At 44.3% G+C, this 15,309-nt stretch overlaps 1 protein-coding gene across 2 annotated transcripts; it reads right to left on the bottom strand.

The window, feature by feature from the left end:
- Positions 1-845: 845 nt before the first annotated feature.
- LOC144074378 (host cell factor 1-like) lies at positions 846-14,760 on the bottom strand. Of its 2 annotated transcripts, none has more exons than XM_077600793.1 (30): positions 13,869-14,760; positions 11,869-12,017; positions 11,638-11,798; positions 11,374-11,576; positions 11,221-11,305; positions 11,012-11,118; positions 10,716-10,895; positions 10,352-10,639; positions 9,747-9,892; positions 9,538-9,672; positions 9,229-9,429; positions 8,691-8,774; positions 8,461-8,623; positions 6,536-6,642; positions 6,319-6,454; positions 6,081-6,250; positions 5,842-6,004; positions 5,425-5,606; positions 4,942-5,025; positions 4,528-4,594; positions 4,289-4,434; positions 4,054-4,215; positions 3,821-3,983; positions 3,599-3,730; positions 3,324-3,520; positions 3,166-3,246; positions 2,901-3,086; positions 2,231-2,528; positions 2,104-2,158; positions 846-2,017 (listed from the first exon to the last, which is right to left on the bottom strand). In XM_077600793.1, exons 1-30 carry the CDS (start codon positions 14,038-14,040, stop codon positions 1,957-1,959), a joined length of 4,464 nt encoding a protein of 1,487 aa, XP_077456919.1. In that variant the 5' UTR covers positions 14,041-14,760; the 3' UTR covers positions 846-1,956. The 2 variants fall into 2 exon arrangements, with proteins under 2 accessions (XP_077456919.1, XP_077456910.1); XM_077600784.1 differs by having other exon boundaries at positions 9,502-9,672; positions 13,869-14,759.
- Positions 14,761-15,309: the final 549 nt, after the last annotated feature.

The raw sequence follows: 15,309 nt of genomic DNA, 5'->3' as shown, positions 1-15,309 counted from the left end.
AAAAAACTTATTTTATTCACTCATTTTCTGAAACTTTTATCCTCACAAGGCTCGCGAGGGGTGCTGGAGCCTAACCCAGCCAACTTTTATCAAAAGCATGACCACAATGGCTGCTAATGACTGCAATATAAAATCTATATCTAAAATGCCTTTCCTATTTCTGCATCCTCACCCTCTTGTTACTGTGACAACATAATTTCCCAAAAACGGGATGAATAAAGATCCAATCCAATTTGATTGGCCGGCGGCCAATTCTCCAGTGAAATTAGATTGGACGTCTATAGTCGCCAGTAGCAGTGAAACATCACCTAATGCCAATCTTCCCACTTGAAATGGATTTGATGTATGTACCGGCCAATGGTAGTGAATGAGTAAAAGCAAGCAACAAAATAATCTAACGATGCCTTTGGGGTAGTACGGGTTCGATTCCCGGTTGTGTGGGTTGTGTCAGGAAGGGCATTTGGTGTAAAAATTGAGCTAAATCATAAACAACAACAACAAAAAAACCTTAATATAAGTTATTTAAAAATAAAAAATAAAACTCATTCATTTATTCATTTTCTGAACCGCTTATCCGCAAGAGGATCGTGGGGGGTGCTGGGGCCAATCCCAGCTAACTTTGGGCACCAGGCTCGGGAAACCCTGAACCGGTGGCCAGCAAATCGCAGGGTACAAGGAGACATGTCCAAGTCGAATAGAAAATATACATTTGGTCAAATTGACTTTCACATTGCTGGACCAAAATCATTCAAAGCAAGTTCTTATATTTCCTGACGTCACAAAATTCATCAATTCTATAGTTCCATTTTAAGGGATCCAAGCAATGTACGTATGCCAGTCAGAAGTAAAAAGGATCTAAAAGTCTTTATTGTCAAAAGGGAATATTCACAAACATGTCAATCATATCCTGCTTTATACGCCAACAACAGAGCAAAAAAAAATGAATGGACCTTATCCTGCTTATAGGCCAACATGGAGGGGGTGAAAATGTATAGATGTGTGTATAATATAACATAATGTATATGTATTTATAAAATCTGACAAATGCATTGTTTTTACTGTAATACATTATATAATATTGTTGTTACTAGTAAATTATAATTAGAAATATAATTATAAATGAATATAACCAATACATTAAAACTGTACATATATGTATATATATAGATATACACACATACATATTATAGTCATATATGTAGGAAATCATTTTTAAATTGTGTATCAAACTCTGCAATTTGTATATGAATGCAATCTTTATTTTGTGGCATATTTGTTACGGTACTAATCTAAATTTGTTAGAGCTCGGACCTGAACCCTAGCCAGACAATCAAATTGATTCACATTTCCTACAGAAACCATGTCGTATTCCAACAAATTCAATTCAATTAAATGGAGTAAACTTTATAGCATTTTAAGTATGTCATAGGATGCCATTCTGTTTTTATCTAATGTGAGAAAAAGTTTAGTATTTATCCTGAAGGAGTCATAATGGGGGAAATCCTTTAACCAAGGATTTAGTTTAAAAAAAAATTAAATAAAAAAAATTGTTAAATCCTTTAACCATGATTCCTCGCTGTAAAACAGCCAAAGGATTTGGATTGTTGCTTTTCATGTGGCCTTTTTGTATTTTCACTATTTTAAAGGATGGGAATGGCCTTTTCTATGGTTTAATATCCCCACAGCTACAATACATCAAAGTTAAGATTGCATTTGAATCATGTGTATATATGTAAATATGTGGGTGTATAGATGTATATCCATACACAATGTAAGTAAAGCTACATTGAGGAATATTTTATTGAGCTAGAAAATAATTTACTTTTAATGGCTCTGTAGATGCAATCCCTTTGTCATCAGACAGATGGTTGACCTTTCAACATTTAATCATTCTAGAAAGGGGGGGAAAGTGACAAAAGGTGGTGATAGATCAATGTACAAATATCCATGAAGACCTCAGCAGGGCATGGAGTCCTTTGACTGGTCGCCTTTGAGCTTCTTTGGTGCGACAGATTTACTGAAGACATAAGATTAAAACACATTTCTTCAGCACCCTCAGGAGACGTCACAACATGAATCATGATCAAATAATCAGTTACTCACATGTCAGGAGAGGATACCGGTCGCTTGCTGGCGGCTTTGGTGTCTTTGCTGGTTTCTATTGAAAACAAAGAACAGGTGAAGTGCATGACAAAGGGCAACTTTTTCCCGTAGTCCCGGTGTTGCCCACCTTGAAGCCACCGGACCTGCGTGGCTGGGCCGTAGCCCTTCTGGTTGCGAGCGGCAATGCGGAAAATGATGGCCGGCTTGGTGGTGTGATCAATGTGGGCGTTGTTGAGGCTGGAATTCTGGACCAGGCATGATGGGCTGGTGCCACAGTACACCCTCATGAAGGCCAGCTGGGCTGGACCGGACGAGGAAGCGGCAGTGGCCTGGGACGACTGGATTGCCAGATATACGGAATACTCTGTGATCTTCCCTGACGTGACAGCTGGAGGTTCCCAGGTGAGTTGAGCTCCGCCTAAATTCTGTAGGAACAAAGATGCAAACTGTGAAATAAAAATCTAAAAAGTAAAATCTCAGATTTTTTCCAAGACGAAAATCCTATCTTTTGTTTTGTCATCATCCATGGGTATGATGTTTCAAAAATTAACTTTCATCAGCACGTACAAAAATATATATCGGTGTACGTGTCCAAATAAAATATCTGCTGTTGCAATGTCAAAAAATAAATAAAAATACTATACCATACTTATTGTCCTAGCACTTAGAGTTACAGGTAACTTAGTTATATTTAAACACATTAAAAATTAGAAATGCCAATTCCATTTGTCAACAAAGACAGTGATCATTACTTGGTTGCTGTCCAGCAGGTTGTTACATGAGGACGTGTGTCTCACCTTGCTAATTTTGATGGCACACGGTGCTCCAGGGAACCCAGGTAGACATGTTTTAAATGCAGATACTTCAGAGAAAGCCCCGCGGCCACAAATATTAATGCCGGCTACACGGAATTTGTAGGCCGTCCCTGGCTGAAGCTCCATCTTTTTCATCTGACTGTAGTCTGGCATCACGCCCGAGTGGTGCTGTAGGAAGTGCAACCAGTGAGCTCATACTCGGAAAGCGGAAAAGGATTATAGTTTGTGAAAAATCTAATTTTCTTACATCTATAGTGACATGGTCCTCAGGGATGTAGTAGTGAGAGACGGACATGTTGGTCACTCTGACGATCCCTACATCAAACCACTAAGCGGAAAAACAAACAACACAGATGTGGTCAAGCTGCTTTGTTTGGTGAGTTGCGCTGGACGCCGTCTCAAAACCTCATTGGCGCTGATGCCGTTGGACACATCTTTGACTGGGGCAGCAGGTCGAGCTTTGGGACTAGCAGTCAGGGTGGGGGCAGGGCTAAAAGTGCTTGCCAATCGAGCCACGGCGCTGCTCACAGCGGACGATGCCGCCTCAAGGCCATTGTTCTCCGCCACAGGGTCATTTAGACTGTCTGCTGGAGCGAGACCCTCTGAAAATGAAGAGGGGGAGTCAGAAGGCTCAGTGGTTTAGCACATGTGGCGATATGACATACAGGTGTAAGCGTTACCTGTGGGGACGGAGCCGGGCTCCGCCTCCTCTCCTGCTTGCAAGTCCTGTAGCTGTTGTTGTTGTTGGACCAGAGCAGCGAGCTCCTCCTGAGTCAGCACAATGGGGATGGACTGCTCTGACTCGGCACCATCTGAGAAAAAACATTTGTGATTCTGTCATTATACTAGCACCTCTATTCCCACAAATCCTGGAGATTGTTCACTTGATAATTGTGTTTTACCGATGTGCCCTGCCGCTTGCAGGAAAGCCTGTATAGTAAGATTTTGAGACTCGTCTGCGGACAGCCCATCAGCCGTCACCATCAGTGTCGTTGTGTTTCCGGGGTCCATCTCGCCGCTCACCCCTTCTGATGACATCAGCTCCTGAGGAGGCGTGTCCACGGACTGAGCATCAGACAGATTGGTTAGTAGATGCACACTTCTCTAAGTCTTTAAAAGGTTTGGGCTACAGTACCTGAGCCGCCTCACTGCCCTGCAACAACAGTGTTGCAGATGATGACATCACATCCTCTGATTGGCCCCCTATTTGCATAGGCTCTTCAGTTGCTTCCATTGCCGGGGCGACGGCTACCTCATCAGTCTTGACCGCATCTTCTCTGACCAACGAAGAGATTTCCTACCAACACACACCAGCACTTCAGTGATGATTTTAACAGACGGGTGGAGGGGTGGGGGTTAATTGTACTTACAGGTATTGCCGGACCAGGTGTGGGTGTGGCCTGTGTAACTGTGGTAATGGCTCTGCCTTGGCTGATGGCAGCAGAAGAACCAGGGCCAGAAGAGGGGGACGAAGCGGGCTCCATGGAATCTCCTTGAATCCCGTCGCCCTGCTGAGCTACAGTTAACATAGCAAGTGAGGTCATTTAAAAATAGATGCAGACAAAGAAGCGGATGATTTAAAACAAAAAGCTTAATGTAAGGAGGCTACCTGTGGCCGTGGTGGCAGTGTTGGTGGTTCCAGTTTCGTGTGTCTCACATGGTGGATTGGAGCATACCTGTAATCAAGTTGTAAAAAAGGAAAGTGTGGACCTTTGCAACTTGACTGCAGGCTGGATGTGTAGAAATATTAGTAGCTATTTGTACACAGTGGAACCGTCCATCTTAAATACCGAAAATTAATTGAATTGAATTGAATGCTTTTTATTGTCAGTGTAGTACGCAGGGACATTTCCATTCACTGAGAACATCGTTTGCACTTTGGAACCTCATAATTTTTCACTGACCATGTTGTACTGTAAATTTAGTTAGATTTAATTTTAGACATTTGGGAAAAAAAAGTTGCATTTAACTCAGTGTGTTCTGTATGTATGTGAACATTTTGTTTCAACTGTGGCTGGCTTACCTGATTTAGTCCTCCCGCTGCCACTGTGGTGGCAGTGTTGGTTGTTCCAGTTTCGTGAGTCTCACATGGAGGATTGGAGCACACCTGTTGGCAAGAAGGCAGTCAATGTAGACAATCTTTGGGGGAAAAGTGAGGAGGCCCTTCCACACAAAATCAGAGATTGATCAAGTCACACATGGAAGTCCCGGTTTTCTGTGAACTATCAATGCCAAATAACAATTAGGAGAGTTTGAAATCCACTTTGTAACTATTTCAAACACTAAACACTTCCCTGGTTTTATAGTGAAGCTATACTCTCTTTAAACAAAATAAAATATAGCTTCCAGGATTTCTGTATTTTCTGTACCTGATCAAGTGTGGCAATGTTTGTCTGCAAAACCACAGAGAAGTCAAGCTAAGCAGTCATATAAAAACAAAAAAAGAGTAGCTATTTATATAATGTAAGTTTTGGTCAAGCACTGGATGACTTCTTCGGTAGCTTACCTGCAGTACTTGACTTGTGCCTGCCGTCGCGACAGTGGCGGTGTTGGTGGTTCCAGTGTCATGCGTCTCACAAGGTGGGTTGGTGCACCCTTTGTCAGCAATGGTTGCAACGGAAACAGTAGCAGTGTTGGTGGTTCCCGTGTCATGTGTCTCGCAGGGCGGGTTGGAGCAGACCTCAGTCACTGTGCGAAGTGTAAATATAGTTACAGTAAATATCATATGCAATTTTGTTTCACTTCACCATATAATCTTGCTCATAAAAAAGGTAAACTTCATCAAAAGGAGTTATTACGCTAATAAAATTCACTCTAAAAAATGTATCGAGTATGCTGTTGAAGTTTGGGATGTAACAGGACTTTCGAAGATGAATCGATTCACATCAGTGCTTATCGTTCCACTTGTGGGAATTCGACCTACCTGCAATCACAGCATCTCCACTCTCGCCTTCCGGACCACTACTTGTAAGCGTGCTCGTCGTACTTCCCGGTTCTTCTGATGTGGGAGAGGCCATGATGGAGACAGGCAGATCCTGGACCAGCGACTGTGCTTCTGCTCCGCTTGGGGTCATGATTAAAGTGACCTGTAAGGCCACACGTTGGACTATATAAGCTTGTAAAATCAGAATCACAACCAGAGATTGGACGCGTGTGCGCAACCTGCTTGGGTCCAACACCAGCAGCAGCTGTCGCAGTGGTGACCTGGTTGGTGAGCGCAGCAATTGTTGCCAAAGTGGTGATGGGTGTGGCAAGCGAGGCACTGGTGTTGGTGGCCAAACCTGCCACTGCGGTGGACACACTTCGTGATATGGTGCCCAGACTAGACACACCTAGAACAGTAAGATATTCTCCTTTTAGTCTGTTCAAGGATGTGCAAAAAGGAGCATCAGCTGTTTACCTGTTGTCCCTTTTACAACCAGCGTAGTGACTCCAGGCTTGGAGCCAGTGGTGCCTGGGGTCACCAGTCTGACTCCGCCCTTCGCGATAGTCCTGAGGATGGTTCCCGGGGTCCCTGTAGCCCCTTTCAACACCACCTGTGGACAGCATGAGATTTGGAGTCGCACGGCCTGTCCGTGGCACCCTCTTATCTATTACCACAAAAGAGCAGGTTTTACCTGTGTGATGCCCTGCTGGCTGGCTGAAATTTTGGGGACCGTTGTGATGATTTTTCCGGCAGCCCCTGGTGTCACCACCTTGGTTGTGAGAATTGTGATTGGCCCACCTGTTAGGGAGGTACTTTTGTCATGACTGCACTGTTCAACTAAAATGTGGTTTTATGTTTTTATTTGTTAAAATACTGAATAATCCCAAAAGCCCCTTGGTGTTTGCCAATTACAATGACAATAATGTGTCTGTTAACACAGATGCCTCACTAGCAGAGGAACTAAACTGTTTCTTTGCCCGCTTTGAGACTGACAAATCAGACCCAGTCTCAACACATCCTCCACCACCCTGCAGCAGTACACTGGAGCTTCAGGAACATGAAGTGAGACAGGTACTGCGGAAAAGCCAACCATTGACAGCCTGAATGATTATAGGCCTGTTGCACTTACACCTGTGATCATGAAGTGCTTTGAAAAGTTGGTCACCCGCCATATCAGGGATACAATCTCTCCCTCAGTTGACCCTCACCAGTTTGCTTATAGAGCAAATAGGTCCACTGAGGACGCCATTGCCGTAGCTCTACACACAGCACTGAGCCACCTGGAGCACCATGGGAACTACGTGAGGATGCTTTTCATTGACTATAGCTCAGCCTTCAACACTATAATACCGGACATTCTGGCTGACAAACTCTCCCACCTTGGACTATCCTCTTCCATCTGCTGCTGGATAAAGAACTTCTTGACCAACCGACCACAAACTGTTAGACTTGGTCCCTACTCTCGCTCCCCTCAAGGCTGTGTACCGAGTCCTCTTCTGTACTCCCTGTACACATACGACTGCACACCGACCCACCAGTCTAACTCCATCATCAAATTTGCCGATGACACCATTGTGGTCGGACTCATCTCAGGTGGGGATGAGTCTGCTTACAGAGATGAGGTCAACAAACTGTCTTTGTGGTGTTTGGTGAACAATCTCACATTAAACACCACGAAAACTAAAGAAAAAATCCTGGACTTTCGCAAACGCAGCACAGATCTGGCCCCACTCCTCATAAATGGAGTAGAGCCGTAGACAGGGTCCAGTCCTTCAAATTCCTGGCGGTCCACGTCACGGACAAGCTCTCCTGGTCTACCAACACCACGGCAGTGGTGAAGAAGGCCCAGAAACGACTCCATTTCCTGAAGGTACTCAGGAGGAACAACTTGGACACTAAGTTTCTGGTAACCTTCTATAGAGCCACTGTGGAGAGCATCCTGGCATACTACATTACAGTGTGGTACGCTGGAAGCACGGCAGCAGACAGAAAGGCCATGCAGAGAGTGATCAACACTGCCCAGAAGATCATCGGCTGCTCTCTGCCCTCACTGGATGACATTGCCAGCCCTCACTACCTCAGCAGAGCCAGGAACATTGCCAACAACCTGTTCCAGCTGCTGCCGTCTGACAGACGCTACAGGTCTCACAAAGCAGACAAAAAGACTTAAGGACAGTTTTTTTTCCACAGCCATCAGGACTCTGAACTTGCGTTAGCACGACACACAATCCCTTCTGTGCAATAACTTCGGGGTGTGCAATAACAATGTGCAATATCTTAGATTGTGCAATATTTTAGAATTTACCTAGCCGGGATGTGACTTTTTATACTTTTATATTACTATTTGTTATTTTTACTGGGGAAACGCACTTTGTTGAGTAGCACCACCAATTTTGTTATACGCAGCTGTGTATGATGACAATAAAGGCTTTTTATTTTTTTTATTTTAATTGCGTAATCAAGGATGTGTCGTTACTCTGAAGATAATTTAAAGTTTTGTCTTGGGTATTTACGTAGGCACATGCTTAGAATGCCCGCAACGTTGCTCTGTCTTTTTTCTTGATCATTTATCACATGATCGGCTACGTAACACGTGGACCTTTTCCCTTCCTTTACCTGTTCCCCCCTGAAGCGCAGACATAGGAATGGTCTTTATGATGGTGGCACCTGGCTTGGATACAACTGAGCCTGTCTGAGGACTGCTGAGCACAGTGGTTTGCTTGCCGTCTGCAGAGCTCACCAGCTTCAAGATTGTTCCAGTAGGAATGGTGCCCTTCGCCTAATGGACACAAAGATTGTTAGCATGCACTTGGTAGCCAACGGGGAAACTACTTACTAAAAACTACCTGTAGGATCTGTGCAACGGAGCTGCTTGCTGTTTGACCAGGTTTCGACTGCACCACAGACATCACCTTTCCCAGATTGCTGATCTGAACAAGCATGTAAAGTAAGATGTCATTAGTTGACTCAGCAAAATGATGAACAAGGTCACAGACGTATCAAAACGTTGGCCCATCCACATCACATGGCTTACTCTTCACTTCAATTATCAGTAAGCACTAATCTAATTGCATTAGGGTAGTGAGAAACAAGACTATAATAACACAAGTAGTGGATGTGCAAACACAAGAAAGCTCAGGGGAAGATGTGGAAAGACCAGGGAATAGCTGTAGCCTTGATCTTCCCGATTTATTTTGAATGATTTTTTTAAACTGGCCCACAAACTGCAACACTGCTATATTTGTTATGTGTGAATGATTCAAGAAAAGCAGATTTGCAAGCTATTGTTATGACGTTTGACATAACAAATCCAACCAGCTGGCTTTGAGGTCATACGCTCCTTGCTATGGAGGTCTGAGATCAGCATTAAGTGACATCACTCACCAGAGCATTACTCGTTCCCATGCCCAATGGGCTGTTAACCAGTGTGTAGGTCTTGGTGACTCCCCCTACCACTGTGGTGACTGTCCCGGCTTTGTGGACTGTAATAATTGGTCGGTTGCTAGTGCCAGGGCTGGAGACGACAGTTGTGCCACCCAGCTGAGCGGCAGCGGTTTTCAGGATACGGGTCGCAGGGTTGCTGACCTGTCAAGATGAAGCGTCAAGAACTGAACTGTGCGCACATGCCACATGGAAAAACTTAACAAAGAAGCCTACCATTGTAACAGGAAGGCTGCCGGATACAGGACTGACCGGTATTGTCTTAACAATGGTGGCTCCCGTTGGCACGTTGAGTAAAGTTGCTGTGGCTGGCGTAATCTTACGTGTAGCAGCAGCCGCTGCTGCCAGCGCCGCCATTCCACTCATCTGAGTACCGCTACTGATTGGCTGAGAGCAAACAGGAAGCACAGGGTTTGTCTCTCACGCAACACACGACATTTGAAAAGTGGAGGTCCACTTACAGTAGCTTGTGCAACCTGAGCAGGCACCATCATGCGAACATTTGCAGGAAGTGTGGTCACGGTGACCGGGTATTTGGGTGTGGCTGGTCGCACGGTGACAAACGAGGCACCGGTTGTGGCTGCTTGAGTGGCCACCTTCAGGACAGCTGTCGAAAAAATGACCCGGGTAAGTCACCTGCACTATATTCTTTAGCACTATACAAACACTTCAAAGATAAACACTTAAATACACCCCATCACATTAGCCTAAAAGTGAATCCTGGCTTTCTCACACAGGCTCTACTTTAGCCCATCTCTCACCAAGTGTGCTAAACTATATACCAGGTAACTTTACCTATCAGTATGTTAATTCAAATTTGTGGTAAATTTTGTTATGGAACACTGATGAAATCAACCTAAACAGGTACTGCAATTGGAAATTGACAGCCGATTAAAACATTATGACTGTGGAAAGGTAACACTAAAAATCTTTAAAAAGGAAGAAAATTAAATTACTAAAAACATAGGAGACGGGGAAAAAAAGCTAGTATAATCACAAATTTGAAACACGAGGAATTAGGAGGGAATCAAGTCAGAATAAAAAAGAGCCATCTTAACAAACTTACTTGGACCTTTGGCAGCTAACAATGAGTTCGCAGATGCGGTTGCTGTAGGGGACTGGGGCACTAATGTGAGGCGTGGGGATTGGCTTGTCAGACTTGCTGTGACAGGCGTCGAACTCTTCAAAGAGTTAGCTGTTGCGGCAGTTGCGCTTGCCACAGATGTAGTGGGAATGTCGTACTTCTGTATCTGCAGCAGGTAGGTGTCAGCAGTCTGTGATGGTCCCCAGCTCACTTCCAGAGAAGACGTGTTGGCTCGCACCAGCTGGACTCTGGTCGGAGCACTGGGACGCTCTGAGGACAGACACAAATGACTTGTTAAAAAATGTGAAAGGAAGGTGGCATTCCCTTAAAGATAGCAGTTGCCCACCTGTCTCCAAGTACCAGAGGTCCTTGCAGCAGACCTGGTTGTTCCAAGCCTTCCTATATCCGTCTCTCCCGCTCCAGATGTAAAGTCTGGAGTTGATGGCTACGCTGCAGTGGCCAGCACGGGCTCGTGGAATGCTGTCCTCCTCGCTGTCCATTTCCACCATCTCCCAGCATAGCGTGTCTATCCACAAATTGGAACAGCAGCATGTGGATGAGTTTAGTTAGACCAACTCACACACTTCCATCAGTTTGTCTTTCAACCATGTGAATGTTAAGGATGTGGGTGTGTGCTTTTACCAAGATTAAGGCAAGCCAGTGTGTTAGTGCACTTCCACTCCTTCTCATGTGTTGCAACTTTAACATCATCCATCAGCAGAGGAACCCAGCCTCCAAACACGTACATCCTAACAGACAGTTGGACAGGGTGAGAGACAGGTGTGTGAGATGGGACAGGCACAAAGTTCATTTGAGCGATGCTAGCTGACCACATGTTTGAGCCACGTTACTTGTTATGGACAGTTGTGGCTGAGTGCAGGCTGCGAGGCAACGGCGCAGTCCCATTAAAATCTGGTTTGCTCCAGACGAGCGAATCTGTGAAATCATGGCACATAAATTGTCATGGTATATTTGTTTTGAGAGTGTGCCATCATCGATCTTACCGATATCGAGCACCCATAGGTCACCCAGCCTGCAGCCGCTCATCCCCCCATAGATAATCAGGCGGTTTCCTTGAACCCCACTTGCCACCACGGCAGTGTGACTTTCTCTGGGAGGAGGCGGCTGCCCGGATGTCAATGGAATGTCCCAGCAGACAACGCTGGAGCCCTGACGCAGTTCCAGGGAGTATAGATCATTCAGGTACCTGAGAAGAAGACCGAGGTTACCCACGTGTTTTAAAGGACACCCGATTCAATGCGTTATACCTGGGAATGTTGTTCTTGGGGTCTTCACTGTCATTGGCCAAGCCTCCGAATAAAAAGCAGCGATTACCAATCAGGGAGAAGCTGTGACCGAGACGGGGGGAAGGGGGCGGGTTGTTCTTTGGTGCCTTTGCTTTCAGACGCTTCCATTCCCAGCGACTGGCCTGATGGATATGTTTATTGCTCACATGACTGTTTCCAAAAGACGGTTAGAAATCTGACACACATACTAACCTGCAGCTCGTAGAGATCGTTGCTATACTTTCCATATTCCACCATTCCTCCAAACACCAGCAGTCTAGTGCCATCACACACAAACCCGTAAGCAGCACAGCCTGGTGGGATGTCCCCTCGCACAGCAGGGATGAACCACTGATTAGTAGCTGTGGATGGGGAGGTCAGAAAGGAGGACGGAGAGTGATGAAAAACAATGCTAACAGATTCATAAACAGAACAGTATGGGGTTTATTTTGATACATCTCCAAAATATTTAACATTACAACGACCCTATAACAATAGTTGAATTTATATGAACTGGCAATTTTTACCTTCACATAATTTAAGTGTAGAGCTGAGATTCACCATATTGCCAAAAGTATTTGGTTAAATAACTAACTAACTGACTAACGAGTAATCCCATTCCTAAATGCATTGGTTGCAGTTTGACATAAACCTGTGTTGTGGTTTGTAGATACAACTATTCTGGGGCGCATTTCTAAAAGATTTAGTAGTGTTGATGTGATTTTTTGACTTCTTTCTGAAGCAATTTCTAACGTTACGTTACATTACATATTATATATTGCTGAATGAGAAGACCATGCTCCCAGTTTCTGCTCTAGTTCAAATCAGGATTCTGCATGTCCATTAAGTATAGATAACTTTATTGTGTTGCTGTCTTTTCACTGAGGAAATATTTTGGACAATACAATACTCACATTATTATGTGAAACGTTTGGCGATGACAAAAATCGTATTAATCCCTATGGATTATGATGTTTAAATTCATAAACAACCACGGACAAATACCTTTGGCAATCTACAGTGGTACCTCAACATACGAGCAGCTCTACCTACGAGATGCTCGAGATACGAGGAAAATTTTGAGCAAATAATTAGCTCTAGATACGAGAAAGCCAGGTGGCCATGAGATGAGAGGCTGTTTATCATTGTAGCGCACTGTCTTTTTTGCCGCATCTCTTTCGTGTCTCTACGAGCACTGAGCGGTTTCTTCACACGAGGTTCTCCTACACATGGACCAGAAAACGCACAACGCGCATGCGCGGGCAAAAAGAGGGCTTTCTGGGTAATGAAGTATACTCGCACGTTATCGTATTGTGAGGACATGTGCGCACGTCATTTTCGAAATATTTTGAAGGGAAGGCAAAAACTCTTGATGCGTTCCTTTTACAAACTCCCGCTGAACGTCCGGGTGGCATCAACCCGGAGAACAAAGGTAAAAAAAATTAAAACAAAATTGTAATTCAGTTTTGTGTAAAGTTACATTAAACGTATGTTTGAGTGTGTCTGTATATATTAATCCAAGTGAATTTAAAATTGTTTGTTCGGTTACGAGTGCGTTGTCGTGGAAAGTCCCCCCCGAATCCCCCGCCCTCTCTTGTCGACTCTCTCTCCCCTCTGCGAAATAAGTCTAATTTTAGTTCTATTAAACACATTTTATTACTATTAAACCACTAGTTATGTGTTACTTTGTTAATAGATGGCGAATTAGAAGAAATAGAACATTTTTTTCCAGTCAAATATTTTGTTTTTGGTATTTTTTCAGAGAGTTGGAACGAATTAATGTTTTTAGTTCATTTCAATGGGAAACATTTGTTCGAGTTACGAGAAGATCGACATACGAGCTCAGTTCCAGAACGAATTAAGCTCGTATGTAGAGGTACCACTGTAGTATATAGCAAATCCATGTCCAGACTTCCACAGAAAGAGGGGCGTGTCCCTATGACGTTACATTGTTTTCAGTAAAAAACGCGCCATTTTTCTTAACATTCAGCACACAAATTGGTCGAGCCTTGGCGTGTCAACAATTGAATAATAGAAACGAGTGTTTCTAACACCACGCATTCTCATAAATACGCACGACAACGTTACATTATAGTCACTCAGAACTACAGTCCCAGCTTTGTTAGTTGAACCGCTTGCAAATGTTAAGCGATGTGCACAACAGGAGCCCATTTTACAGTGTGAGGCTCATACTGGATCGTCGGTACCGATACCTGTGTTGTAGACGTGCAGTTCGTCCACAATACCCTCGTTGCCACCACCAAACACCACCATCAGTTCCTTGATCGCCACGGCCCGGTGTCCGTGACGGGGCCGCGGTACGGGACCGCTCCATCCGAGGACACGCTTCCAGCGGGGATGAAGCACCACAGGCTCGACCTCCATGTCCTTTAGATCGAGTCCACCACTAACAATCCTCGTTGAGTGGAAAGCGGAAACCGAATGAAAAGTTGTAGTCCGTCCAGGTCTCACGGCGCGGTGTAGTATTAGCACGCCAAATTGTGCTTAGGCCTCAAACCATGCGCTTTTGCTAAAAAGTCAAAAGCGACGATAAATCCTTTTGAATCCACCGTGTAAAAAAACGCCTTTAACACTTTTACTAGTTCCAATGTGCCACTTACTACCATAGTGGCTATGGCGACGAGTCCGCCATTTTCTGCCGGTGAAAGCAGAGTGGACGGGAAGTAAGCACAGTCGCTAGGCGTTGCAGGCTCACAGTTACCCAAAAGAACGAACACGCATATCCGATAAAGGCGAGCACCTTGGTTTAAATATGCGCGTGTGGCAAAGCTCCGAGGAAACAGAATTCAGCGCTTAAAAATACACATCAGCGCGTATATGCGCTGGGATGGAAGGCGCCATTTTGCTGCTAAGTGTAACCAAACAAACCAGCGCGAGACGAGCGCAAAAAACAGCAGGGTCCGGCTAGCTAGGGGCTAAGCTATGCTAAGCTAGTGGCTAAAATATGCTAAGGTAGTGGCTAAACTATGCTAACCACAGGAACTTCACTCGTGCCAAGTTTGGATCAAAACAAACACGCATAAAAATGGACCGAAAAATGACAGATCGTCCGCTAGACAGAAAAAACTACACACGCTCAACCCAATTTCATCCAGTTGTTAGATTTAAGTATTTAACCCTTTAATGGACGAATTATGATTATTTTTACCAACAATTTTTATTATACATTATTATAGTGGAGTCTCAAATGCAGCACCCAATTCACATCCAATTTTAGTGTTAGTGTTTCCTGCACCAATTTTTCAATGAGCAGTAAAAAAAAACAATATTTGAATTATTTTCAATAAAATGAATTAATTTAATTCATTTTTGGGGGGGAAATAACAGCTGGCCGGAGACTAGCACACCCTGAATCGGGTCCCAGCCACTCGCAGGTATTTAAATAGTAATGTATTAAAAAAATTTAATTCATTTAAATGACAGATAAGGTAGCCCGGTGAGAAAGTGGTTAGCACATCGGCCGATCCCTGATGGATCCTCACTGTGTGGAGTTTGCTTGTTTTCCCGGGCTTGCATGGGTTTTCTCCAGGTACACTCCAGTTTCTTCCCACATCCCCAAAACAAGCATGATATCTAAATTCCTCCTAGTTAAGAGCATGAGCATGAATGGTTGTCCCGTCTCCTTGTGCCCTG

This window comes from Stigmatopora argus, chromosome 1 (genome assembly GCF_051989625.1).
Source record: "Stigmatopora argus isolate UIUO_Sarg chromosome 1, RoL_Sarg_1.0, whole genome shotgun sequence".
In the NCBI taxonomy this organism is placed as follows: Eukaryota; Metazoa; Chordata; class Actinopteri; order Syngnathiformes; family Syngnathidae; genus Stigmatopora; species Stigmatopora argus.
This window is presented reverse-complemented; position numbering and strand designations above follow the sequence as displayed.

What these genes read in the sequence shown, in the direction of transcription:
- LOC144074378 (XM_077600784.1), bottom strand. Translation starts at nt 14,040, where the DNA reads ATGGAGGTCGAGCCTGTGGTGCTTCATCCCCGCTGGAAGCGTGTCCTC. An exon ending in GCCAGCAGGGCATCACACAG is followed by an intron (nt 6,455 to 6,535) that starts GTAAAACCTGCT and finishes TGCTGTCCACAG; the next exon opens with GTGGTGTTGAAAGGGGCTAC. An exon ending in CACCTGGTCCGGCAATACCT is followed by an intron (nt 4,216 to 4,288) that starts GTAAGTACAATT and finishes GTGTGTTGGTAG; the next exon opens with GAAATCTCTTCGTTGGTCAG.